The sequence below is a fragment of the Musa acuminata genome, chromosome BXJ3-10 (genome assembly GCF_036884655.1).
Source record: "Musa acuminata AAA Group cultivar baxijiao chromosome BXJ3-10, Cavendish_Baxijiao_AAA, whole genome shotgun sequence".
Taxonomy (NCBI): domain Eukaryota; kingdom Viridiplantae; phylum Streptophyta; class Magnoliopsida; order Zingiberales; family Musaceae; genus Musa; species Musa acuminata.
In genome coordinates, this window is record NC_088358.1 from 20027115 (window position 1) to 20051472 (window position 24358).

General features: G+C 38.5%; 3 protein-coding genes across 4 annotated transcripts; 1 reads left to right on the forward strand and 2 right to left on the reverse strand.

Annotated features, from left to right (window-relative positions):
• Positions 1-760: 760 nt before the first annotated feature.
• LOC135651554 (70 kDa peptidyl-prolyl isomerase-like) lies at positions 761-4144 on the forward strand. The gene is made up of 13 exons (XM_065171710.1): positions 761-1022; positions 1145-1231; positions 1570-1830; positions 1917-1991; positions 2068-2148; positions 2244-2438; positions 2514-2603; positions 2698-2873; positions 2958-3080; positions 3178-3324; positions 3426-3553; positions 3649-3769; positions 3868-4144. Exons 1-13 carry the CDS (start codon positions 833-835, stop codon positions 3880-3882), a joined length of 1689 nt encoding a protein of 562 aa, XP_065027782.1. The 5' UTR covers positions 761-832; the 3' UTR covers positions 3883-4144.
• A 517-nt stretch (positions 4145-4661) lies between these two features.
• LOC135651553 (uncharacterized) lies at positions 4662-12472 on the reverse strand. Its single transcript, XM_065171709.1, has 5 exons — positions 12357-12472; positions 12034-12249; positions 11829-11948; positions 6910-10749; positions 4662-5662 (listed from the first exon to the last, which is right to left on the reverse strand). The coding sequence occupies exons 1-5, from the start codon at positions 12391-12393 to the stop codon at positions 4947-4949; spliced, it is 4929 nt and encodes a 1642-aa protein (XP_065027781.1). The 5' UTR covers positions 12394-12472; the 3' UTR covers positions 4662-4946.
• Positions 12473-16643: 4171 nt separating this feature from the next.
• LOC135651733 (uncharacterized) lies at positions 16644-23481 on the reverse strand. Of its 2 annotated transcripts, none has more exons than XM_065172121.1 (3): positions 22337-23481; positions 17793-19029; positions 16644-17642 (listed from the first exon to the last, which is right to left on the reverse strand). In XM_065172121.1, the coding sequence occupies exons 1-3, from the start codon at positions 22409-22411 to the stop codon at positions 17194-17196; spliced, it is 1761 nt and encodes a 586-aa protein (XP_065028193.1). In that variant the 5' UTR covers positions 22412-23481; the 3' UTR covers positions 16644-17193. The 2 variants fall into 2 exon arrangements, with proteins under 2 accessions (XP_065028193.1, XP_065028192.1); XM_065172120.1 differs by having other exon boundaries at positions 16644-17678.
• Positions 23482-24358: the final 877 nt, after the last annotated feature.

The window sequence follows — 24358 nt, forward strand, 5'->3', positions numbered from 1 at the left end:
AAAATCGATAATACTAAAATTATAAATAATAAAAAAAAATAATATTTTATTATTTTTAAGGGATTATAAATAGTAAAAAAGATTATGAATAGTAAACTCCTTTTATCACGATTGATTTTCTTATAAAAGCTCTTCAAATTTTTACTTTTCTAATATCATATCATTATTCTTAATTTTCATATTTGATATCTATATTGATCATCGTCGGAAATGATCATGATAGGACGAAAATAAAAGAATCAAAATAATGATATCTCACAATGAGACATAGACATACGACGACAACCGACTATAACGAATGATATTTAAAATATTAGAAAAAAATAAAAATACTGAATAAAAAAACAGAAAACGTGAGGCGGCATTATAAAAAAAAAAGTGATAGAAGCTTTCTTTTAGAAAAATCGCCCTTCTTTCATTATAGGAAGTACAACAACGAATTTAAATCTAGAATTAACTGTTTTGTATAAGGCATATGTGAAGGATAAGAAAGAAAAAAAAAAAAAAAAAAAAGAGGTTAGTAACGAGTAAATACATCGATTACAATCGTCTATTCCAGCCAATCATAAACATTAAATTAGATAAATAAAATATTAATATTAATGTTTTATTAAATATATAAAAATGAATAATCTTTGTATACATAGAAGCGGTCGAATGGGAAACGCTTCACTCGCCCTTCAGAAGTCTCTAGAAGCCCTTCTGCTTTGCTGCTCACTATAAATCTCTAGTCTTTATCCGCCCCCCCCCCCCCCCCCCCCCAATCCGGTTCGATCGCTCGCGTTGTCCGAAACCAATCCCGTTGCCCTAATCTCTGCGCCGAGCCGCCGTCATGGAGGAGGAAGACTTCGATCTCCCGGGTAGCGAGGAGGCAGCGGACGACCGCCTGATGGATCTCCCCGACGAGGACCCCTCGTTCGAGATCGGCGAGGAGAAGGAGATCGGGAAGCAGGGGCTCAAGAAGAAGCTCGTCAAGAAGGGGGACGGGTGGGACGTGCCCGAGGCCGGCGACGAAGTTGAAGGTACATGGGTTGTCGAGCTTTGGTGAAAAGTAGCGTGTTTTGCTCTTCTTTTCCCTTCGTTGGTTTTGGCGAGTGAGTTTTGGGATGACGAAAAACCTGACCTTTGTGGTTTTGGATCGCAGTGCACTACACTGGGACTCTGCTCGATGGGACCAAGTTCGACTCGAGCCGTGATCGGGGTACGCCGTTCAAGTTCAAGCTCGGTCAAGGTGGGCTTTTGTCTTTATAGACTTGCTTCTGCTCATTTCGTGGTCATAGATTCTCCAAAGGAATGCTACCATGCTCGTTGCTATCTAAGATATGATGAATAGTTGCCTTTTCTGGAAACTCGATAGTTACTTTGGGTGTTTGCTGTCTGCTATGCCTAATGTCTGCTGCACATATGCATCAACAGCACCAGAAGAGTGACTATGAGCTGTTCACAACTTCTATTGCTTGCACTTTCTGCATGCTTCCTGTTCTGCACACCTCAGTTACCAGCATGTATTGGAACCTCTGTCAAGAAATCAATTGCGTAAGCCTCTTATTTGCACTTTCCTTCTTTTAGGTCAAGTCATAAAGGGATGGGATCAAGGTATTAAAACCATGAAGAAGGGTGAAAATGCCATCTTCACCATTCCTCCGGAATTGGCTTATGGTGAACATGGTTCTCCTCCCACTATCCCACCGAATGCCACTCTCCAATTTGATGTGGAGCTACTGTCATGGTGTAGTGTCAAGGACATATGCAAAGATGGTGGTATATTCAAGAAGATCCTCAAGGAAGGAGAAAAGTGGGAGAATCCAAAAGATTTAGATGAAGTGCTCGGTACATTCTGTTGTCCTTGAAAACTGGTTCGTTGTTGTATGTGTGCTTTATAAACCTAAAATTGGCAATATCTTCTGTCTCTTTAGTGAAATATGAAGCCCGGCTTGAGGATGGAACTGTTATCTCAAAATCAGAGGGAGTAGAATTTACCGTTAAAGATGGTTGGTATAGTATGAACGAACTGTGTTTTTGGAATGCTGGTCTTATTTGCTTACTGGAATATGTTCCTGGGGTTAGGTCTCTTCTGTCCTGCACTAGCTAAAGCTGTAAAGACTATGAAGAGGGCTGAAAAGGTGCTTCTCACTGTGAAACCACAATGTAAGTTAATCAGACTAATTTTGTAGTTTAACTACGGATAAATTGTTATAAACTTTAATCTTAGCAATTATGTTTGATGTGCTTTTGGAGGACAGATGCGTTTGGTGAGAAAGGTAGACCAGCTTCTGGAGACGAAGGTGCCGTGCCACCAAATGCAAATCTTTATGTGGAGCTTGAGTTAGTCTCTTGGAAGACTGTTACACAGATAGGGGATGACAAGAAGATAATTAAAATGATCCTCAAGGAAGGAGAAGGTTATGATCACCCAAATGAAGGAGCAGTTGTGACAGGTAGTGATTCACAAGTCATATGACTTGGTTCCCTTTAGGTTGACATCTGATGCATTTTTAGTTTGGTATCTCCAGTGAAACTGATTGGGAAACTACAAGATGGGACAATTTTTGTGAAGAAGGGTCATGATGAGCAGGAACCATTTGAGTTCAAGACTGCTGAAGGTATTATTATCATTTTGTCCTTTTTTTTTCCTTTTTGGGTCTGCATCAAGTGCCAATGAAAATAGGAATGGTTGATTCATGATATTTTTGACAGAAAAAGTTATCGAAGGTCTTGACCAAGCAGTGATGACAATGAATAACGGAGAGATTGCTTTGGTGACAATTCCACCTGAATATGCCTTCTTGTCCACTGAATCAAAGCAGGACCTTGCTGTGGTTCCTGCCAACTCCACTGTTATTTATGAGGTTGAGCTTGTATCATTTGTAAAGGTGTGTATCTCTTCCCAAACTTACATATTTGATGAACACATTCTAGTTCTGGAAACAAACGAATCTCACAACATATATCTTCAGGAGAAAGAGTCATGGGACATGAACACTGCAGAGAAGATTGAAGCAGCTGCTAAAAAGAAAGAAGAGGGAAATGCACTGTTCAAAATGGGCAAATATATGAGAGCTTCCAAGAGATACGAAAAGGTTTTGTTTTATGTATTTCATCAGTTTCTTGTCTCTTTGTCCCATATAATTATTTTGATATTTGTCACTTATCTCTTTTGTTATTCTTTGTGTACAGGGTTCAAAGTTCATCGAGCATGACAGCTCATTCAGTGAAGAGGAAAAGAAGCAATCCAAAGCACTGAAAGCCATATGCAGTCTCAACAATGCAGCCTGCAAATTGAAGCTCAAAGATTACAAAGAGGCAGAAAAGCTCTGCACGAAGGTATTGATCGCTATCTCAGCTCATCATATGTGTTGAATTGACCGATATGGAGTAGTCCTTCATTTTGTATGTATACTAAGTATGAGCGATTGCAAATCTAGGTGCTGGAGACTGAGAGCAGAAATGTTAAGGCCCTGTATAGGAGGGCCCAAGCTTATATCCAGCTCGCTGACTTTGATCTTGCAGAGTTGGACATTAAGAAAGCACTTGAAATTGATCCTGATAACAGGTTTGCCAAGGGTGAAAATATTTTTTGATGTTACTGTTCGAGTATAGACATTCACTATCGATACTTGGTCCACTCATGGTTGTGTCATCATATAGGGATGTGAAATTGGAATACAAAACTTTGAAGGAGAAGATGAAGGAATACAACAAGAAAGATGCCAAATTTTACAGCAACATCTTTGCTAAAATGAGCAAATTAGAGCCAACGGAAGCCAGCGTAAGTACTCTTTATCTTAGAAAGTTAAACAACCATGAAATTAATGCTGCAAATGCACATAAATGACACCTCGACTTGCTTTTGGTAATAATCTACAGAAAGCAGGAAACTAGGCAATCTGCAGCAGGCGACAGGGACGAACGGGTGAAGTCACTAACAACATTACCTATGACCATTCGAGATACATTGAGATTCCTTTGATCGTTTTACTTGGCATGAAAACTTTTGTATGCATGAGATGGTATCAAGTGATGGTCCAACCATCTGTAGGGGACAATTACAGTGTTGTAAGGTTTTAAAGTGACAATTTACCATCGTGGTTGGTTTTTGTATTTTCATCCACCAAAATTGGATCGTTATGCTTCCTTTGCTGCATTCTTTGTGGTGTTAACGCTGAAGAGGTCAGCAAGAGAGAACATTTTTATTACCTTTCTGGTCACACTGCCTCTGCAGCCACTTAAATTTGAGCTGTTATGAGTGCAAGAGAGAACATATATATTTGCCTTTTTTGACACCAGATATAGTCCTACTGGATTTGGAAGTACAATTGTTGACTTCACTACTAATGATTTGGGCTTATATAATTTTAGATCAATAAATTTAACATGTCAGTTATCACATCCTTATCAGAATGAATAATATGATGCAAAAAGATTATGTGGAAAGTAACTGAGTTGATTCATTAGACTATGGTAGGTCCATTATCATTAGAACCTAAATATATTTGGATTAATATTTAAAAATCTATAAGTTATTTAGAGTTCCATTCACCTTAATATGAGAATCCCATACTGGTCTCTAGTTAGCTCCACAAGAATCATTGTTAAGCAAACCTCAAATAGGTTTCAACCTAAACAACATAAGGAAAGAACAAGAGGGGGGGGTCTAATCCTTGCAAAGAAATAGATATAAACTACTCGATTTCATTCTAATCAAGACTAACATTTGAAGCCACTCACCAAATACTTGTGTACCGACATTTATCACAAAGAAACTGATGCCAAATACCAATGTAGTAAGAATTATCAACTGGATTTTACAAAAAAACAAAGCAAAAAGAAGAGTATCATGTTATCTAGGTCTAATACTTACAACAAACTTGCAATATCTTGATATCTCATTTTCGATAGAAATAGGATAGAGAATGACAACAATGTTCCATTTCCTGCATATGAACTCAGTTCACAGAGGGACAGCAAATGAATGGTACCCAAGATTGCCTTCCTTTTGCTTTCTTCTTCTCATGCTTGGTGACAGGGAGCCTAGCAGGAGAGTTCCATTCCCTGTGATCCGCTTGAGTATCGAGAGGCCCATCGGATATTGCTGTTCTCAGTGATTGTCCATCATCTTGTGAACCCCCACAACTTCTCTTGGACGACGGTGATGCATTGTACCCTTGGCTGCCGGTTGCCTCCTGTTTACTCTCAAGTTCTGCTTCAGCAAGGAGATTCTTCAGCATAACATGTGGTTTTCCAGCATTCGAGTCTGGCACTTCGCCGGCAGTGTTCTCCTCTTTGATATTTCTTCCTTCCGGTTCATCTTTGGAATCATGGACTGATTTGTTCTCAATAGAATCTGATTTCTGCTCTGGCTCCACAAGGGGTATCAAGGAAGGTTCTTCCAATGTATCATTGTGATCGAGATTGTGAATAGTTCTTTCTGTTGCTGGATCAGAAGTGTGTAGATCCTTAGTGGCGAGAGAGTCTGCTGCTGGATCAGAAGGTTCTTCCAATGTATCATTGTGATCGAGATTGCTTTTGTGAGTAGTACCTTCTGTTGTTGGATCAGAAGTGTGTAGATCCCTAGTGACGAGAGAATCTGTGGGTGGTGAAACTTCTGCATCAAAATTGGACCCTTCCTCCATTGCACTACTCAAGGATGGTATTGCTCCATCTGAAATAGAAGTGGTAAAGAATAGTTCTTGAAACAGGTAAAAGACCCTTAAAAAGAAAAAAGAATTATGATTAAATTTCAAATAACTCGATGACGATGGCCATGTCCAAAACACAACAGTTCACTTTAGAACTCTTGAGTTCATTATCGTAGAAAAGCCCTCATAGATAGTTCAACATCTTTCACATGTGTTGACCTCATAGAAGTTCAAAGTGCAAATCTTGCAGGGGCCATGACATCTTCCAAGTCACTAAATAAATTGAATGGTACTGAGAGAACTAAAAGTTTGTTCACCAGTCTCAACTTCTAATGTTTGCAACAATGAGTTACAGATGCTGACTCCTACAGAAGTTCTAGGCATCTGACAAATACTTTTCTCTTGTAAATTATAAATTATGCATCACCATCTACAACTAAGACTCCATATGAGATCGGTAGTTTAATGACAATCACTAAATGGAATGAAGTTCTAGCAACTATCGGGCATGCTGATTCAACCACACTGAAATTCTACTCTGGATCATGTAGAGCTTTTTCCATGTCCTTTTTTTTTCTAGTGCCTCTTCGTTGCCTTGTAGTATACCCTTGTGTTATTAGAGATAAGATCCAGACCAACTGAATTTGATCGCCTAGAATTTTGAAGAAACATGATGATGAAGAACTATCTAGCTTTACAAAAAACTTTAGAAAAGTTTATAATCAACAAAAAGTCATCAATTAGTTTTTCTAGAGACTCCCTTGGTACTAAATGCACTCATTTACTATTTAGATATCCTAGAAGTCACATTTTGGATTTCTAGAAGACATACTAATTCCCTAAAAGATTAGTTTTGGGAATCATTGTCTTCACTAAATGTACCAATACTCCTAAACCCTTATGAATAGTAGAGCTTGTCAATAAATCAAGCACTTCAGATTTGAATGAAAAAATGCTTGCATCTTCTCTCTTCGAGTCTCTTACACTCTTCTCTTGCTCTCTTGCTCTCTTGCTCTCTTGCTTTCTCTCTACTTCTCTGTTCTCTCTATTCTGTTCTACATCACATGAGCATTACTGTTCTTTAGTAGTTGGATCTATCTTTGCTTGATCTCAATGCCCTAGATCTTCTTTGTCAGAATGGACTGTTTGTTAAAATAAACCTGAAGCAGCAATGTGAAGAGTGTTTCTCCCAAATAATAAAATGAATTTCCAGAGTATGTCAAAGTATCCGCTAGCATCAAACAGAAAGAAAAACAGATATAATTCTAACCTGGAACAGATTCTGAAACTGCATCAATGTTGCCGGTTTGGCTGTTTGAATTGATCGAGTAATCTACCATTTCAATATAAAACTCATTTTGTTGCATAGATTTGTCATGAACATCTTCCTCTTTTGAAGACTGATAAAAGATGCTAGGAGCAACTCCAGATCTATCACTAGTTTTTGAGTCATAATCATTGCCAGGCTTTCCAATAAAAGATCGCACATCAACTTTCGATTCAGAGCATTCCTCAGTTTTAAGGATTTCTTCATCATCATGGCACAAACCAGCTTTACTGTGTGCATTTGTGTTTGGTTCATCCTCGAGTATGGCGAGAAGACTATATTCTTTTTCAGCAGTGGGCACATGATCCATTTCTGTAACAAATGGGTTATATGAGTTATTCTTGTCACTGCTAACATGGTTAATTCTTCCAACCACAAAAACATTCTGCAGTTCCAGTTGATATCCACATGTAGTCTCCATTTTGTTAGTTTCATCTTTGTTGGGATACAGTGTATCATAATGCTCACTAGGAAGCCCATTCTCTGAAATTTCTTCCTTGAAAAAAGCTTCTGCTTGCCTCTGAGACTGATCAATTGTTTCATCGAGATCAGCATTTTGTTTGAATCTTTCTACAGGAGTTTCTTGGACATCCTGTTGATCCAAGTAATTATTCAAAACACTACGTAAACACCTGAAGCTGAAATCCTCTTGGGTTAAGCTTAAGACACTATCTGCAACAATTACATCCTCGTTGTTCTGCAATTCTGTCCTTCCAATATCATCTCTGGTTGGAGGCTCCAATTCTGTGGTATGACCTTCAGGTTGAGAATTTGTTTTTAAATCCATATTATTTTCTTTAAACATTTCAAGATTTTTATCCTCAACCAGAGCATCAATGTTTATTTCTGTTGTTCCTTGTCTAACAATTTGACTATTATTACTTATTTCAGATGTTGCACTAAATTGGCTCATACCAGAAAGCGAGACAGCAGAATCTGCAACCCTCAAATTATCAGCTGAGATTCCTTCATGAGATAGGTTGGTACCCTTTCCTTTGTACAGGTAACAAGTTTCACATGAATTAGGTACTCGATCATCTAAATCCATTGCCTTGTTTACACTTGGAACTTGTTCAGGTGTTTTAAGCCAATCTGATTCTCCTTTCGGACCTTCAAACTTATTCGCTGATGCCCCATCTTCAAATTCAAATTCATTGACCACCTGAGACCTATCACTGTTCATATCCTGACAGTTGCGTTCATCATTTGACTCATCCCTTTCCATCTCATTGACATTAACTTGCAAGGTTGAAGAAATACTTTTGCCATTTTTATCTGATTCTACAACTGACGACTCAACAATTACATGTCTACCTATGTTGCTTCCTGCTTCAGCATTTGCACAAATTGTAAGATCAGGTTCCACCAACCCAGAGTCTTCAAGAGACTCAATTTTCACCTTGGTATATTCAACCAAAAGCATGTTTGATGATATTGGTAATGAATGCGGACACTCCGGGTCATTTCCATTTACTGGTGAGTTAGCAGGCAATGCAATCTGATAACCACATGCTGATAAATGAGTAGGAGTCTCAAAGAGTTCACCATCAGTAATCTCCAAATTGCATGGACCATCATTGCAGAATGGTTGAACTTGGGAGATTTGTCCTGCAACATCAGTCTTCTCATCTGGTGAAGTGCAGATGACTGATTCAAATTCCATTGTAATTGCCGAAACCTCATCAGGAAGACCAGAAATCAGTGTAGTTATTGCATTTGCTTGATCTACAATCATGCTAAACCCCATGGATGGCCCATCATTGCAGAATGGTTGAACTTGGGATATTTGTCCTGCAACATCAGTCTTCTCATCTGGTGAAGTGCAGATGACTGATTCAAATTCCATTGTATTTGCCGAAACCTCATCAGGAAGACCAGAAATCCGTGTAGTTATTGCATTTGCTTGATCTACAATCATGCTAAACCCTATGGATGGCCCATCATTGCAGAATGGTTGAACTTGGGAGATTTGTCCTGCAACATCAGTCTTCTCATCTGGTGAAGTGCAGATGACTGATTCAAATTCCATTGTATTTGCCAAAACCTCATCAGGAAGACCAGAAATCAGTGTGGTTATTGCATTTGCTTGATCTACAATCATGCTAAACCCCATGGATGGCCCATCATTGCAGAATGGTTGAACTTGGGAGATTTGTCCTGCAACATCAGTCTTCTCATCTGGTGAAGTGCAGATGACTGATTCAAATTCCATTGTATTTGCCAAAACCTCATCAGGAAGACCAGAAATCAGTGTGGTTATTGCATTTGCTTGATCTACAATCATGCTAAACCCCATGGATGGCCCATCATTGCAGAATGGTTGAACTTGGGAGATTTGTCCTGCAACATCAGTCTTCTCATCTGGTGAAGTGCAGATGACTGATTCAAATTCCATTGTATTTGCCGAAACCTCATCAGGAAGACCAGAAATCAGTGTGGTTATTGCATTTGCTTGATCTACAATCATGCTAAACCCCATGGATGGCCCATCATTACAGAATCGTTGAACTTGGGAGATTTGTCCTGCAACATCAGTCTTCTCATCTGGTGAAGTGCAGATGACTGACTCAAATTCCATTGTATTTGCCGAAACCTCATCAGGAAGACCAGAAATTAGTGTGGTTATTGCATTTTCTTCATCTACAATCATGCTAGACCCCATGGATGGCCCATCATTGCAGAATGGTTGAACTTGGGAGATTTGTCCTGCAACATCAGTCTTCTCATCTGGTGAAGTGCAGATGACTGATTCAAATTCCATTGTATTTGCCGAAACCTCATCGGGAAGACCAGAAATCAGTGTGGTTATTGCATTTGCTTGATCTACAATCATGCTAAACCCCATGGATGGCCCATCATTGCAGAATGGTTGAACTTGGGAGATTTGTCCTGCAACATCAGTCTTCTCATCTGGTAAAGTGCAGATGACTGATTCAAATTCCATTGTATTTGCCGAAACCTCATCGGGAAGACCAGAAATCAGTGTGGTTATTGCATTTGCTTGATCTACAATCATGCTAAACCCCATGGATGGCCCATCATTGCAGAATGGTTGAACTTGGGAGATTTGTCCTGCAACATCAGTCTTCTCATCCGGTAAAGTGCAGATGACTGATTCAAATTCCATTGTATTTGCCGAAACCTCATCAGGAAGACCAGAAATTAGTGTGGTTATTGCATTTGCTTGATCTACAATCATGCTAAACCCCATGGATGGCCCATCATTGCAGAATGGCTGAACTTGGGAGATTTGTCCTGCAACATCAGTCTTCTCATCTGGTGAAGTGCAGATGACTGATTCAAATTCCATTGTATTTGCCGAAACCTCATCAGGAAGACCAGAAACCAGTGTGGTTATTGCGTTTGCTTGATCTACAATCATGCTAAACTCCATGGATTTGTCTATCCTCTGAAACTCAGAGTCTGTCAGCGAGGAATTAGCACAAGAACCATGAGGTAGGATCTGCGGGCCAGGAATCTGCATATCTAATTTGTCTTCTACATAGTTTCCAATGATTATATTATCTTCTACAGTAGCACTATCTACCATATTTTGAACTGCAGCATGATCCATTTCCTCCAAAGCATCTAGGCAAAATCCTTTGGTCAAAGGGGACTCAGATGAACTATCTATCCCTTCCATTGTACAGACCTTATCACCTCGGCATGTGACTGAATCATTGTCCAAGTGTATTGTGTCATCCAGTTGACTTGCCGTTGATTCCACATCAGAACTCAGAACCTTGTTGCCATGACATGAAGCATCTGATTCGGGAGAATAATCTGCATTGGTACAGTGCATTGTGAAAATTTCAAATCAAATGAGAAGAACTATACTACAAGGAAGTGTCTTTAGAATAACATATCTTGTTCAAATCTACATACTTAAATTGTTAATCTCATTTTAAATATTTCACCAAAGATTCATGAGCTTCTTTTGAACTGCAACAGAACAGAACATTCATACTTCTGGTCAATAGTTTCAGATCTCTAGAGGACTAGTCATAGCAAATAGTCCTCTGCTGCACTGCACCAGTTAGGTACAACAGAGAATCCCAGTCCATGATGTAGTTTCTTAAGATATTTTAAATCACCCTTTTCATATACCAAACAAAAGGTAAAGGATTAGCAAGTTAAGCTTATATGACATAAATCATGCACATTATACTAGTCCAAGGACAAGTATAAGACTTCAGGTAACAACGGAACAAGCCATACATGAGCTGTACAAAACATCTCTATGAACTCATAGAATGATGGCAGAATTTGTCAAAGATGACAATAAGAAGTATATGTTCAATTAAAAATCCACCAAAAAAATCTGAACAAAAACTAAGAAGGAAATTTGTTATATACAAAGATATGCTGAATTCACAGCTAACATGTAAGGAAAGAACTGATGTCAATCCTTTCAATAATTCAAGCCTTGGAGTCATGAAAAACACAGACCGGTTAAGAATTGATGGTGATGGTTCCAATTTACAAACAGTTAAATTATCCATAAAACTGTCAATTCAGGAAGTCATTAAATTACAACTCAATTCATCACATAATCTTATATTTCTTACCAATCAAAAGAAATATATTAGTTCATCAATTTAACAATCTGGTAGTAATTTTCTACCATTTAATTATAAGAGAAGATAACCATTAACAAAAAAAATAAAGAAAGAATAAAGAGAACACGGCACGCAATAAAATTCCACAGAGATCAAAACAGCAAACGTTGATAGCATATTCAAGCCTTTTGGCCTATGCTATGTAAAGATAAACAATCCACCCAAAAGACCTCGACAGTCTCATGAAAGTATAAGCTGAAAATAGCAAAGAAATGAAAGATCGCCACAACGTAGTCCACATACCGGCGGCGTCGGCCTCCAAGATCGCACCTTTACACGGTTCTTCGACGTCTACTCCAGATTGGTCCATTCCTCTCCCTTTTTCCCCCTCCGGCTTTGGTTCCTCCTCCACCACCTCCTCTCCTGCAAAATAACTCAATCGCACCAACCAAACCCCAAAAGATGAGCAACAGAAGGCACAAAACGGTAAAAACTTATGACTCCGTACCAGACACATTCCTCGGGTCCTCATCGGAGAGCTGCTCAGGAGGCGCCATCTTCACCTCCACGGCTGCGGCTACGTCGGCGGCTCCATCCGGCAGCCCCGGGGCCGCCGCGCTGCAGTGCTTCCGGTGGGCCGTCCGGTGCTTCTTGCTGGGGTGCGGGTTGGGGTACACCCACCCGCACCGGTGGCACACCTTCCCACCTCCATGGCTCGCGCTCCCTTCAAGAAGAGGAAACACACTATCTAAGCCCCAAAACCACACAAAAACCTACACCAAAAGAATCCACGCAACGCGAAGAGCACGAAGCACAGGAGAAGACCCCCACCTGGCGTCTGCTCCCTCCGGTTCTCCTCGCCCTCCATCTCCCAAGATCTCGCCAATGTCCTCTCTCTCTATCTCTCTCTCTTCCCCCCTCAAAGAGACGACACTTTTGAGTGCTACTGACAGTCGAAGGGGGGAATTCCAGTAATGAGAATGCGGAGGGAAGGCAGAGGGTCTACAGAACCATCGTATACCGTCGGATCTTGCATTAAGATGAGCGTGATCCGATCGGACGGTGAGAAATGCAAAATGGAGGCGGTCGCGACATCAATCACCGATACGGCCATGTGAGCGGAATTCTACCGAGCGACAAGACTTGCGTACGCCCGCATAGAAAACCCATACGGGTACATCACAGCCGTTACGCCTAATGGATGCGTAGCTCGTACAAATACTTGTATGCGTACGTTTGGGGTGCGCTCTCTGATGTGTATAGCGTTGGAATTGCTCACTTTCTTGCTATGGGAGGAGACAAATTGGCCGCTTGGATTATATTGGCTTCTTCCGTATTTAGTACTATTGTTGTTATTGGTAGAAAGTATTAGAGAAGATGAGGAGATGAAGCCAACAAGAAGGAGAAGTAAGTAACTGATAGAAAGATTGTGAGCAGCATAGACAATCACAGACGACAATAGTTTGCCACATTGCGATTACTCTTGTAATTTTGTTTAATTAAATTATCATATTTAAATTTTAAAAATATTTTTTTAATTTGGATCAAATCGAACCGTCCGTTATGGTGATCTGTGTGCCGGATCGCATCCGATCTTTTGTTTTTGTTTTTGTTTACTTGTATATGAATTGAGAGAGAAAACATTTTATGATGATTCATGTGTTTTTGTGTTGTGCATATGAGGAAAAGCAAGTTTCATTAGAACAATCTCTATTTGTGTTTGAAGGCTTCTTCCTGTTGTTGTTGCTTCATGTCTCTGCAATTATTTTGTGGACCCTTGTGGATCTTGATGTCTCCATCATGCATGTACAGAAAGTTTCAGGGACACATCAGAAGGTCCAAGAGAAAACACCATCTGCGAACACTTCATATCCCAACTCAGAAGGCAACTCAATGCATTGTTAGGGTAGCTTGAGTGGAGTCAAAAAGGTTCTCTATCTATAGGGGGAGGCCAAAGCCTTTGGAAATTTTGTGAGTAGGCCTTTATAGGCATTACTTTATATTTTTTATTGTTATTTGGGTGAATTGTTGAAAAAAATTCATACTTTTTTTTTCAACTCTCTATCGCTTTGATCGTCTCCTCCACTCAACTTAGTTTGCCGATCATCATTTACAACATTATTTTTATCGAAATTTAATAACTTACGATGATAACCCCGTGCATAATGGAGGAGGGGTAGCTAACCCTTACACGATGGTTATGGTAAAAGGGGGTGACCAACCCTCGTATAATGCTGTAAACAAAGAGAGTCAACCCCATATGGGGTAAAATGATATTTTCACATTATTAGGAGTATTATTTTTGAATTTTTTGAGTGCTACTTAGAAATTTTCAAAAAATATCATTACTACTATATTTTCTAAACATAAGAAAAAAAAAATTATGTTATTGGTGAGAAGGAGTAATACAATTACTATAGACTTAAAAGCTATAAATAATAAAAATATAAATATTTTAAATTTAACTGGAGACATAACTTTTTTATATAGATATAAGAAGATAAAATATTCATATAATCGACACTAAATAATTTAGACATTATTATTATTATTTTTATGTTTTTTTTTCTTTTTTTATGTTTTCTAAGTGTAAGAAAAAACAATCATGTTATTAGTTTTAAAAAATACATATAATTGTCACAGCCAATTTATAAATTTTAACATATATATAATTTAATACCAAAAATATGACACATGTTTTATCCTCAAAAAAATTAATTATTTTCATAAATAAGCCTTAAATTCTCAGTTCTTAAAATAAAAGAATAAACATGATTGGTGTCAGACTTTTCAGTACAAAGAAAGCACCCAAAAAACTATTCTAACAGTTAAAAAAAAGAATGTTGTGTGCACAAATTTCTTTAGTTGAATTTGACAGTGCATTAAAAATCCTTTTTTTCTCATTTCTTCTGCCTTTCTCATTTGTGTGAGAAAGTTGATGGGATGCTTCTCTTCAAGCTGGACAACTCAAAAATTGTCTCTTTTGAGCCTCACATGTTTCTGTCTCTTTTGGCTCTGCTTTGGGAGACCCCCCCCCCCACCCCACACCCCACCCTCTCTCTCTCTCTGTCTCTCTCTCCCTCACCTTCTTCTCCTTCTTCATTAGCAGCATGCAGACAACCACCCTGAATCATGTGCCTCACATTGAAACCTGGACTCTAATTCTTCATCCCAAACTTTTAGTTTCAGATTCTTTGGTGCCAACCATGGCATTGATTCCTGAAGCCAACCGATGATGCTGATGGTATAACCTTTCACATGGTTGTACAAAGACTGTGGCTGTCTCAGAGAAAGCTGCTTTCTTTTCTTTGAAATCTGTGGAGGAGACAGGCATGCTTTCATCAACCAGCAAAGTTTGGTGATGGCAGAAAGGTGTTCATTGCACTGTTTGGGTGACTGTTTAATGATTCATGTGATGGAATCAACTATGCATCAATTGAAGTGTTCCAAGTGTTTTATGGTCAAGCATCCAGTGGAAGCTTTAAGCACTCCCTCCTACTTTTTTTGTTCATTCCAAGGAAAGTAAAAGCTATATTGCATTAAAATGCATCAGCACAAAATGGAATGCAGATTAAGGTGTCATTCATCTCTTTAACATCTGCTCATGTTAGAGTTTTTAAGCATACAAAGCAAAGTGGCGAGAGCTTCTCTTTGTCTTTTTAGATAAATGGCATACTTTCCATTCTTGAAAGGAATAAAGGATGTTTAGGATCAAGTGAACAAAGTTCTTTAATCCAAATTATTTAAACAATAAGATTAGTTGATGGACAAGAAACTAAGTGTAAAAAGAACCCTTAGAAATCATGATTTGTTTGTTTTGTAAGTATTTTTGTAAAGAAAAAAAATACTTTGAGTGGTTTTAATATTTTCTCTAGTAAATCTAAGGATATCAGAAGAAAATTTATTCGGATCTATACGAGAGTTGATGGTTTAACTTTGATTTAATTCAAAAAAAGTATTTATTTTATTTAATTATATATATATGACCAAAAATTTATATTTTTCTTCGTCGATATAAATCTATTGGATGATTTTTCTTCTGGTATAAATTCCATGTAGCTTCAAATTACCCCTACCAACCTCTTGCATGCAACTCAGGGTAACAAAATAAAATTATTTTTTAAAGAAAATATAAATAAAAGATTAAAAAATATATATATTGATTTGGCATTTATACCAACCTCCCTTTCCATCATTGATTCCATCATCTTCTCTCTACCATCCAAAAGAAACATGTGGGGACATGGTTTCTCTCTCCTTCACCACCATCACATCACTGACATAAAGGTCTCCATGCAGCTTCACTTCTGCTGTGAAAGTGTTCAGCTGCAGTCTCCCTCCTGAGCCAGCGTTGCCCATCGAACAAGCCCATTCATCACCTTCACCTCATCTGAAACTGGCCTGCGCTTGGTCAGCAGAATTTATAATGTCTTCGGAAGAATTGTCCCTTTCTGATGCAGTGCCTTCCATTAATAGTGTTCTTGAGGTTCCATCTGGTGACAGTGATACCTCATCTCTTCTCCATGGCTATGTAAAATATGTTCGATCTTATCCTCTCCTTTTGATGGCATTGATGGGAGTTCCTCCCCAGGATACGATGCTGAAGCCACTGTTTTGGTGTGTGAGTTCTTCGGGAGCTGCTCTTCTCATCGTGTTGCCATTTGGAGTCCTCAGATGGCAAGCGGGTACAAAGCATCACATGGCGGCCGAGATCGAAAACTTTTGGAGCTTTATTAGAGGCGTGCTTGTGCCGATCTCGGACAGGGTCGCCGCACTTGTTGGCGCCGTAGGTTCGGGCTCTCACTGGTTGATCGACGCAGCAGCCGTGGAGATTGTGGAGGCGGCGAAGAGGATGCTTGGCGGCTTGCAGGAGACTTACCCTGAGATCTTCATGGATGGCAGATGCATGGTCGAAAGGATCGTGTCAGATGTCATGAACAACTGCAAACAAACACCTGAGTGGTGTTCGAGATGATGAGTGTCTGTGAATCATTCATTGTAGCATTCTCTTACTGATCCATCACCGTACAATGGTATGTTGCATTTCTTCCCCATAGTCGACAAAGAAAATAGCAATAGATGATGATTGATGTGAATCCAAGTTTGCACCATTCATCATGACTTGAAGCAATAAGATCATTGACTGCATAATGAAAAATGGTCGAATATGATACAAATCAAAACTTTCCAAGAGAGTGAGAAAGAGAAGTAAACCAACCATAACAACTGAAACATGGATGAATCACAGAAGACTCAATATCATCATCTCCTCTCCCCCTCCAATGTACATTTCTGTTTACCAAAAGATTTACATTGATACAAATCAAAATTGTGCGACAGTGCAAGAAGACCAAGCTCTCCTCTGAACACTTGAAGACAGTGGAAGCGCCGTAATGATCTAGCAATATCTCCCTTCTATTTCATGGACTTGAATCACTTATGTATCTGAAAATAATTCAGACTTGAACCATATGAATGCTAGTTTATCCAAGTCTTGCAAGTATAGAGCCATCTTTCTTTGACCTTTTTTTTTCTCACTCAGCCAGGAAGCTCATAGCAGAAATAACAGGGATATGGAAACTGAAGGCACCAAAAGAACAAATCACCTATTCGTTCATGCTGCCATATCTTCCAAGGTAAATCAGGCACTTATCAGGAACATCTGATATCAGAAAGGTATGACATAAGGCAAAGCAACGACGTCCTCTGACTCGATTCTGAGTACTTCGGACCAAACCTGGGGTACCTCATCACCTCCAAGCTGTGTCTTCGGCTTTTGCAGCAGGTGACAGCTGCTGAATAGCCACTCTTGGTCGTCATACTCGGGCCATTCATCCACTTTGGGAATAGAATATATTTTGTCAAGATGCACAGAGTCCGGGTGGGGAATTGTATAAGCTTTACCAGTTGCACCACTATCTGTAGCAACTGGATGCCTCGATCTGTCAGAGAATGACTGAGCTCTCGCTTTGCCATTTATCTTGTGTTCCTTGTTATCTATTGGCTTTTCCACCAGAACATTGTTTATGGCTCCAAGTTTTAATGGAGAACTAGCTGCACCAACATGTGATGATTCCAGTGTCCTCCCATTCTCTTCACCAAGGTGAGATGAAGGATCTGTTTTTGGAAATTTGTTGGGCCTCAAATTATTCTCTGCAATGTCAGGGACAATGTAGTGATATAAACCAAACAAATGAGGTTTATAACACCATAGAAACTAAGAGTACTTACAGGATTACAAAGGAATAGATAAATTAGATGACTTACCATTGGAAAAACCATTTGTATCAATTTCCTTTCTCTTCTTCATAGTTTCATCAGTAAGGTAACTCTCTGCATTATCTGTCTGAGGTGCTAAAGTTTTTACATCTAGACTATCTAACTGATCCTTTTTCCTGCCATCTCTTGGCTCTTTTAGTTCTTTATCCTTCTGTTCACCTTTCTCCTTTACTTTCGTCTTCTCTTTCTTTTTGCCCTTGTGCTTGTCTGAATCTTTGATTTTCTTCTCATCGCGAACCCGGTCCCTATGTCTTTCCTTTTTCCTATCATCAGCATTCCTCTCCTTGCTCTTCGCTTTCCCCTCCTCAATCTTGTTGCTGGCATCCCTCGCCACTGCCTCGTCCATCCCAACAACTCTTCTTTGCTCTGCAAGGATGTGGTTTTGAAGGATTTTGTTAGCTCGCCCTCTGTCCTCCATCTTAGTGGCAAGACCGATAGCACCAACATTTTTACAAGCAGAAAAGCTTTGTGCTGGTTGGCCCATCCCATTAATGGTTCTTGGAACGTCACTGTTGGAGCTTGAGACAACTTTTTTACTATTTTGGTTATCAATTTCCATTGCAGCTGCAGCATATGGACCCTCAAATCTTTTGTGAACAGAACCCACCGGGTATTCCAAGGGTGATTTTGTATGACCATTTCCTTTTTGTCCCGTACTAGGAAGTTTTGGAACCAATTTGTCATGTGTACTTTTTTCCTTCTTGACTGCATTTGCAGAGCCCAGTGCCTCATTTTTGATTTGAGTAGAAAAAGTAAATTTGTCGGTCGGCCTTTCAAAACCATCAATTCTCCTTTGTAGAGGACCCATGGTGGGGGGAACGATTTTATCACCATCAACTCTTTCCTTGACCATTGCAGTCGCATCAGCCAAGTTACCGATGCTTTTTTGGAAGTTGTCAGCCTCTCTGTTTGCTGCCATTTTTTCTTCATCTTCAATCTTCCTCTCCAATTTCTCAGCAAATTTAGAAGGTTTAGTTTCCTCAGTCTTCTGACTGCATTCTCCAAGCATGTCTCCATGTGGAGACTCGGTCTGTTTGTCAGCCCTGTCATATAATATCCTGCTTTTGTCCTTGTTCTTATTCTTTCTTTTCTTCTCTTTATGCTTTTCTTTTCGGTCCTTCTTTTCCTTGTGTTTACCTTTACTCCGATCTGTGTCTTTTCTTTCTTTATCTTCTTTCTTTTCTTTGTCCTTCTCCTTTTTATGTTTCTTCTCTTTACGTTTCTCCTAAAAGTTGACAAAATTGACCACAGAAGCAAAGGTAAACAAGTTTGAAGTTTCAGATCCTCACCAAAAAATGATCTAACAACATTACAAAGACATTAACTCAACTATAAACATGTAAACAACACGAAGAGCTACTTCAGCCAAGCGAAAAAAGTTTGCATGCCATTATCCAGATATCATAATATATTAGAAAACAACATCCAAAAAGTAAAGGAACCAAGAAAAGAACCCCCCCAATAACCGATCTACTGTTAATCCAGATAGCTATCACTAAGCTGCACATAGGGAAAAAAACATGATATAAATTTAAATCAAACCAACTGAAACATCAGAAAGAAAATATCATATTCAACATAAACTAATCAACTGCACTAATTAAATGTTTCGCACCTAGGAGCTTATATCATCAAGCTTCCCACTAACTTTAATACATCAGTATTTTAGATGAACAGCATATATCAAGGTAAGGCACCTAAATTATTAAATCCTAAGAAGTTTAAGATGACTGCATTTTTGGAACATAAGAAAACACTTGTAGGTAAATTAAGAAGTATGAATCTCATACACAACATTACAAAATGACATCAAGTTATCAAACTAATGACATGGCAACATAAACAGTTTCAACATTTTCTAAATGTACCTCAAAAATCAGTGAGTAGCAGAACTCTGGAATTATGACTCCCAGAAACAATCACGATGCTCCTATAAATTAAAGCTATAATGGGGAGCTCAATGCATGAGATCTCACCGATACAAGGCTTTGAGTTTCAATGCATGAGATCCCACTGATACAAGGCTTCAGGTCATGACATATATAGTCTCACCTTTGGAAACAAAAAGACAAAGTCCGTGACTTGAATTGTGGTTACCCATGTCAAAAAGGAGCACCCTTATGATGAAACCAGAGCTTGCCCTCTTATATGAGTAAAATACAATAGTTTTCATAAATTGATATTTAGTTTTGGACAAATCCAATGCCGCCAATGCTGGGTCTGGGAAGAGTCTAACATATGCAGCCTTGTCTCTATAAGTAGAGAGAGATTGTTTCCATACCTCAAACTCTATTCACCATGGTGCAAAGGTGCAACCTCACCATTGTATTAAAGCTTGCCTTCTATTGTAAAAATGCAAAGGATTGCAGAAAACAAGGCTAGTAGCACATTAAGAAATCTCTTTTTACCGTACATCATAAAATGTCATGATTAGCACCCAAAGTGCAAAATCTGTCTCACATGACTATCCAAGCTTTACTTATCGAGACTACCTTCCAACTGAGTATCCAAGCTCTACTTCTCTAGTTACTAAAAAGAATGGAACTCTCCGACAAAATACATATAAATATTCCCACATCCACATCAAACTCTATTGTTGATTACAATATATATCCAAAGAATCAGACTTTTAAATAATGTTTGAGCTTTAATACATTGGGTGATTTTAGAAGTATTATGCAGATAATTCTTACGAGACTTCAATTTTTAATGTTGAGCAATAGACGATCAACAAAATCAGTGAATAAATTTAGATCATTTGTATCACCTATCAAAATTATCAGTGACATCAAATGATAATTTCTTCTTTCATTGATACTTCTTGTTGCTTTCTCTATGATTATTTTTACTAAGAGTAGATATTTCCCCCCCTAACATACATTAAAAATTCATTTCAATTGTACATCACTGATTATCACCTTTACCTACAAAAATAGTCCATAATGTCTTACCCCTAAACAAAAGTGCAGATTTGTTGCATAGTTTAATATCCCTATCCTTACTGGAACTAAGCTTTTTCAGTAATGTATATCGGTTAATCTGCATCATATCATATCGGTCTCTAATAATCATACTTACAGAAGATGTAATACTTAAAGACTAAGTTTCAAACTGGTATAATGAACCAAAACACAAGTCAAAAGCCTACATGGCACTGTCAGCACATTAGGAGTGCTAAGTATGAGCTAGCCCTACCTCACTCAAGCTTCTGTATTAACATTTAACTACCAGAGAGAATCTCAACTAGAAAGCCATTTTAAATCTTCAAGTACTCTGAAGAGAATGTTAATGATTTAAATTAAAGGAATCAAATTCATCCAAAGAATGATTATGGCAAGAACTAAATAAGTTGGCTTGTACTTAACTAAATTTTAAAAGAGAAAAATGAAAACTTGTTTCCTCTTTCAACTAAAGATATAATTTCGAAAAAAAAAAGTTTGTGTCACAGATAGCATGAAGTTTAAGTGTGGTAAGACTTAAAATTACCGTCACAAGCTTCAGCACAGTAAAACTTCACAAGTTACAATTGTAGACTTAGTAGAAAACAAAAAACATGAAATCAAATGATAAGTGAAAAAATCAAGTAAAAATGTGAAAAAGATCAAGTTTAAAATTTAAGCTCACTATTGGTACTGATACCACCACTAGTAATGGAAACTAATAGGACCAGGATGTTCCAGATGGTACATTCTAAACAGACACCAAAAAATTATTAAAAAACGCGGAGTTCGATAATTATGTGGCATACCACAGTAGCTGTGCACAAGTTCTCAGTTGGATTAATACAGAATGCTAGCTATGCCATTGTATTTAATTCTATGAAAAATATAGCTAAGTGAAATGAAACATATAAAGATGAGTAACTTCAATAACAAAGACCAACATGATACATCAAGATGTTGTATTGTCCACCATAAGTCATGAATTGAACATAACAGAAAATATATCTCAACGGCTTTTTAGTTGAACATGGTAAGGTAAAAAATCCTTTCCTGCTGTAATGGCACTAGAAAATTGGACAAAAATAGCCATGAGAGCCAAAGTTGAAAACCATATAATAAGACTGAAATCCTAGAATGTTTGGCTCATTATTTAAAGGGAAAAGGAGCACCACCAAAATCCAACATGTTCCAACATCAAACTTCAGGTGATCTAAAACAACAAATGTAAGACCATAGTAGTTCAGTGTCATAAAATAAGATCCCGTCACCATTAGAACTAATCCAGTATTTAACTTGCCGCACTGACATGTGATAAGGCAATCAACAAAGCGATTAATATAGTCTTAGTTACAAAGCACTTAAAAGTTTATGCATTTTTCAGTTTGTGATTAATAGTCTCAAGCAAAACCAGATAATTTATTGAACCAGAAGTTTTTGCCACATAGGATACATACAACATGTTATCTGCAAAAGTAAAGAATAAGATTCGGCCAATGCAAAAACAGCTTGCGCACAACCAAAAGATGATAAGCCAACAAAATAAAGGTAAATTAAAACAAACAAATTAATGAATGCATATAACTTCAGCACCTCTGCTAGCAAGTCTATGTGGTCACTTGTCTTCTTTTCATATCCTGGTGGTGGAAATGGGAAGCAGCGAGACATTGCACAGTGAGCCTCGTTTGGCTAGAAATCCTACTTTCCAGTAACGTTGTTCCGGTAAGGGAACGGACCACCAGCCATGCTCCTGCTTCTGCACCATGTCCCCACACACATATCCAGATTCAGAACCTCGCCATTGCTCTCGACCCAACCCACATCAATCAGTCAAGAAAACGACATACACCTTCGAATTGGGCATAAACCTAACTATAACACTGTGTAATCACTCAGCAAGGTTTTCTCCTCTCGTGGCAAAATCAAACTTACACAAAGGAGGAAGTCACAAAAACCAGAAATAACCCAGATCAGTTCGTGCTAGTACAGCATTGCCTACTTCCAGAACCACCAAAGCCACTGCAGATGAACCGGTCTACCAGAGTAGACAAGGAACCCACCCAAACCTTAAAGTGCAGTCCTCTTCCATGTGACCAATCCCAGTCCTCCAAAGCACAATTCGAGATCAGAAAGGACCTGATTTCCTCTCAACAAAGACGAAAACCCTGGAGCTCCCGCAAAACCAAGACCTCAGGAAACCGATCCAGAAGGCGTCGATTGGCCGACTCGAATATCCCAGCACCAGGATCCTCGGCGGCCAACCAGGCGAGCCCCAAATCAAGAAAAGAGGCCGGATTTCCTTGAGGCCCAAAGAAGGGGTCGAGAGGGGGGGGGGGGGGGGGGGGAGGGGAGGGGAGAGGAGAGAACCGAAAACGGGCGGAGATGCACCAATTCTGGTAGAAAAAGCACCCAGGATTTCGGGATTTCTCACGGAGAGATGTTCGGACGAGAGATCAACGGCGGAAGAGGCGCAAGATCCGATCTTTCTCGCCTATTTACCGCTCTTCTGGGTGGGTACATGTGCGGATCGGTGACGGAATCGTGACTTCCTCTCGTGGTGGGAGGGAAGCGAGGTGTTGGGGGTTGTTCTCGCACGCTCGCGTCGGAAGTTAAACGGAGGAGGAGGAAGGAGGAGGCGAGAGGGGGAATCGGCGGCCCTTCTTCTTCTACGATCGAACCCCCAGGGGAAAAGGGAGGCGTGGCTAGGAGGGGCCAGGGGAAGGCGATTCATGGACCAGTTCCATTGTGGTACCAGAGCAAGAGGTTAATATTCTTATCATCCACGATAATAATAATAATAATAATAATAATAATAATAATAATAATAATAATAATAATAATAATAATAATAATAATAATAATAATAATAATAATAATAATAATAATAATAATAATAATAATAATAATAATAATAATAATAATAATAATAATAATAATAATAATAATAATAATAATAATAATAATAATAATAATAATAATAATAATAATAATAATAATAATAATAATAATAATAATAATAATAATAATAATAATAATAATAATAATAATAATAATAATAATAATAATAATAATATTGAAATTTTCTTTAAAAACTATTCTTGAAAAAAATTCTGTTTAATATCTTAACTTTCAAAAATTTTCATAAAATATTTTTTTTTTCAAAATGATAATATTATCACTTTCGACCACAACCTTCTCCTGTCACCCTTGTTCCAAATGCCTCATGAACTATTCGGCTCTTCAGTTTTTTTTGTAATCTCGAAGATGCAATGACCAAGTATTATACTTTGTTTCATGTCTAAGTCTTCATTATGGAGAACCGGTCAGGTTCTCATGCCTTTTCCAAATTATAGTTATTTTGACCCATCTGACTCATAGATTTGTACTCGACAGGTATCTTCTGAAAGACCTGCTGCCAACGACAGCTATGCGGTAAGTAATTGCATTCGCCATATTGCTTCTGGTCACCTTTTTGATGATATATTCAAGCACCTACTACTATTTGATATTCTGTTACTACTGTCTTGGACAAATAAGGCCCATCTTTCTTTTCTGCTTTCTTTATCCTAATTTGATTCGATCGAGCTATTTTGCAGGTGAGGCAGCGATCTTATG

Excerpts from the sequence above, each read along its gene's own strand:
- LOC135651553 (XM_065171709.1), bottom strand. The coding sequence starts at position 12,393 with ATGGAGGGCGAGGAGAACCGGAGGGAGCAGACGCCAG. Across the intron at positions 11,949-12,033 it reads GGACCCGAGGAATGTGTCTG|GAGAGGAGGTGGTGGAGGAG; the intron begins GTACGGAGTCAT and ends GTTATTTTGCAG. Across the intron at positions 10,750-11,828 it reads CTTGGAGGCCGACGCCGCCG|ATTATTCTCCCGAATCAGAT; the intron begins GTATGTGGACTA and ends GTACCAATGCAG.
- LOC135651554 (XM_065171710.1), top strand. The coding sequence starts at position 833 with ATGGAGGAGGAAGACTTCGATCTCCCGGGTAGCGAGGAGGCAGCGGAC. Across the intron at positions 2,149-2,243 it reads TCTCACTGTGAAACCACAAT|ATGCGTTTGGTGAGAAAGGT; the intron begins GTAAGTTAATCA and ends TTTGGAGGACAG. Across the intron at positions 3,325-3,425 it reads CAGAAAAGCTCTGCACGAAG|GTGCTGGAGACTGAGAGCAG; the intron begins GTATTGATCGCT and ends TTGCAAATCTAG.
- LOC135651733 (XM_065172120.1), bottom strand. The coding sequence starts at position 22,411 with ATGTCTCGCTGCTTCCCATTTCCACCACCAGGATATGAAAAGAAGACA. Across the intron at positions 19,030-22,336 it reads ACATAGACTTGCTAGCAGAG|GAGAAACGTAAAGAGAAGAA; the intron begins GTGCTGAAGTTA and ends GTCAACTTTTAG. Across the intron at positions 17,679-17,792 it reads TACAAATGGTTTTTCCAATG|AGAATAATTTGAGGCCCAAC; the intron begins GTAAGTCATCTA and ends CTGACATTGCAG.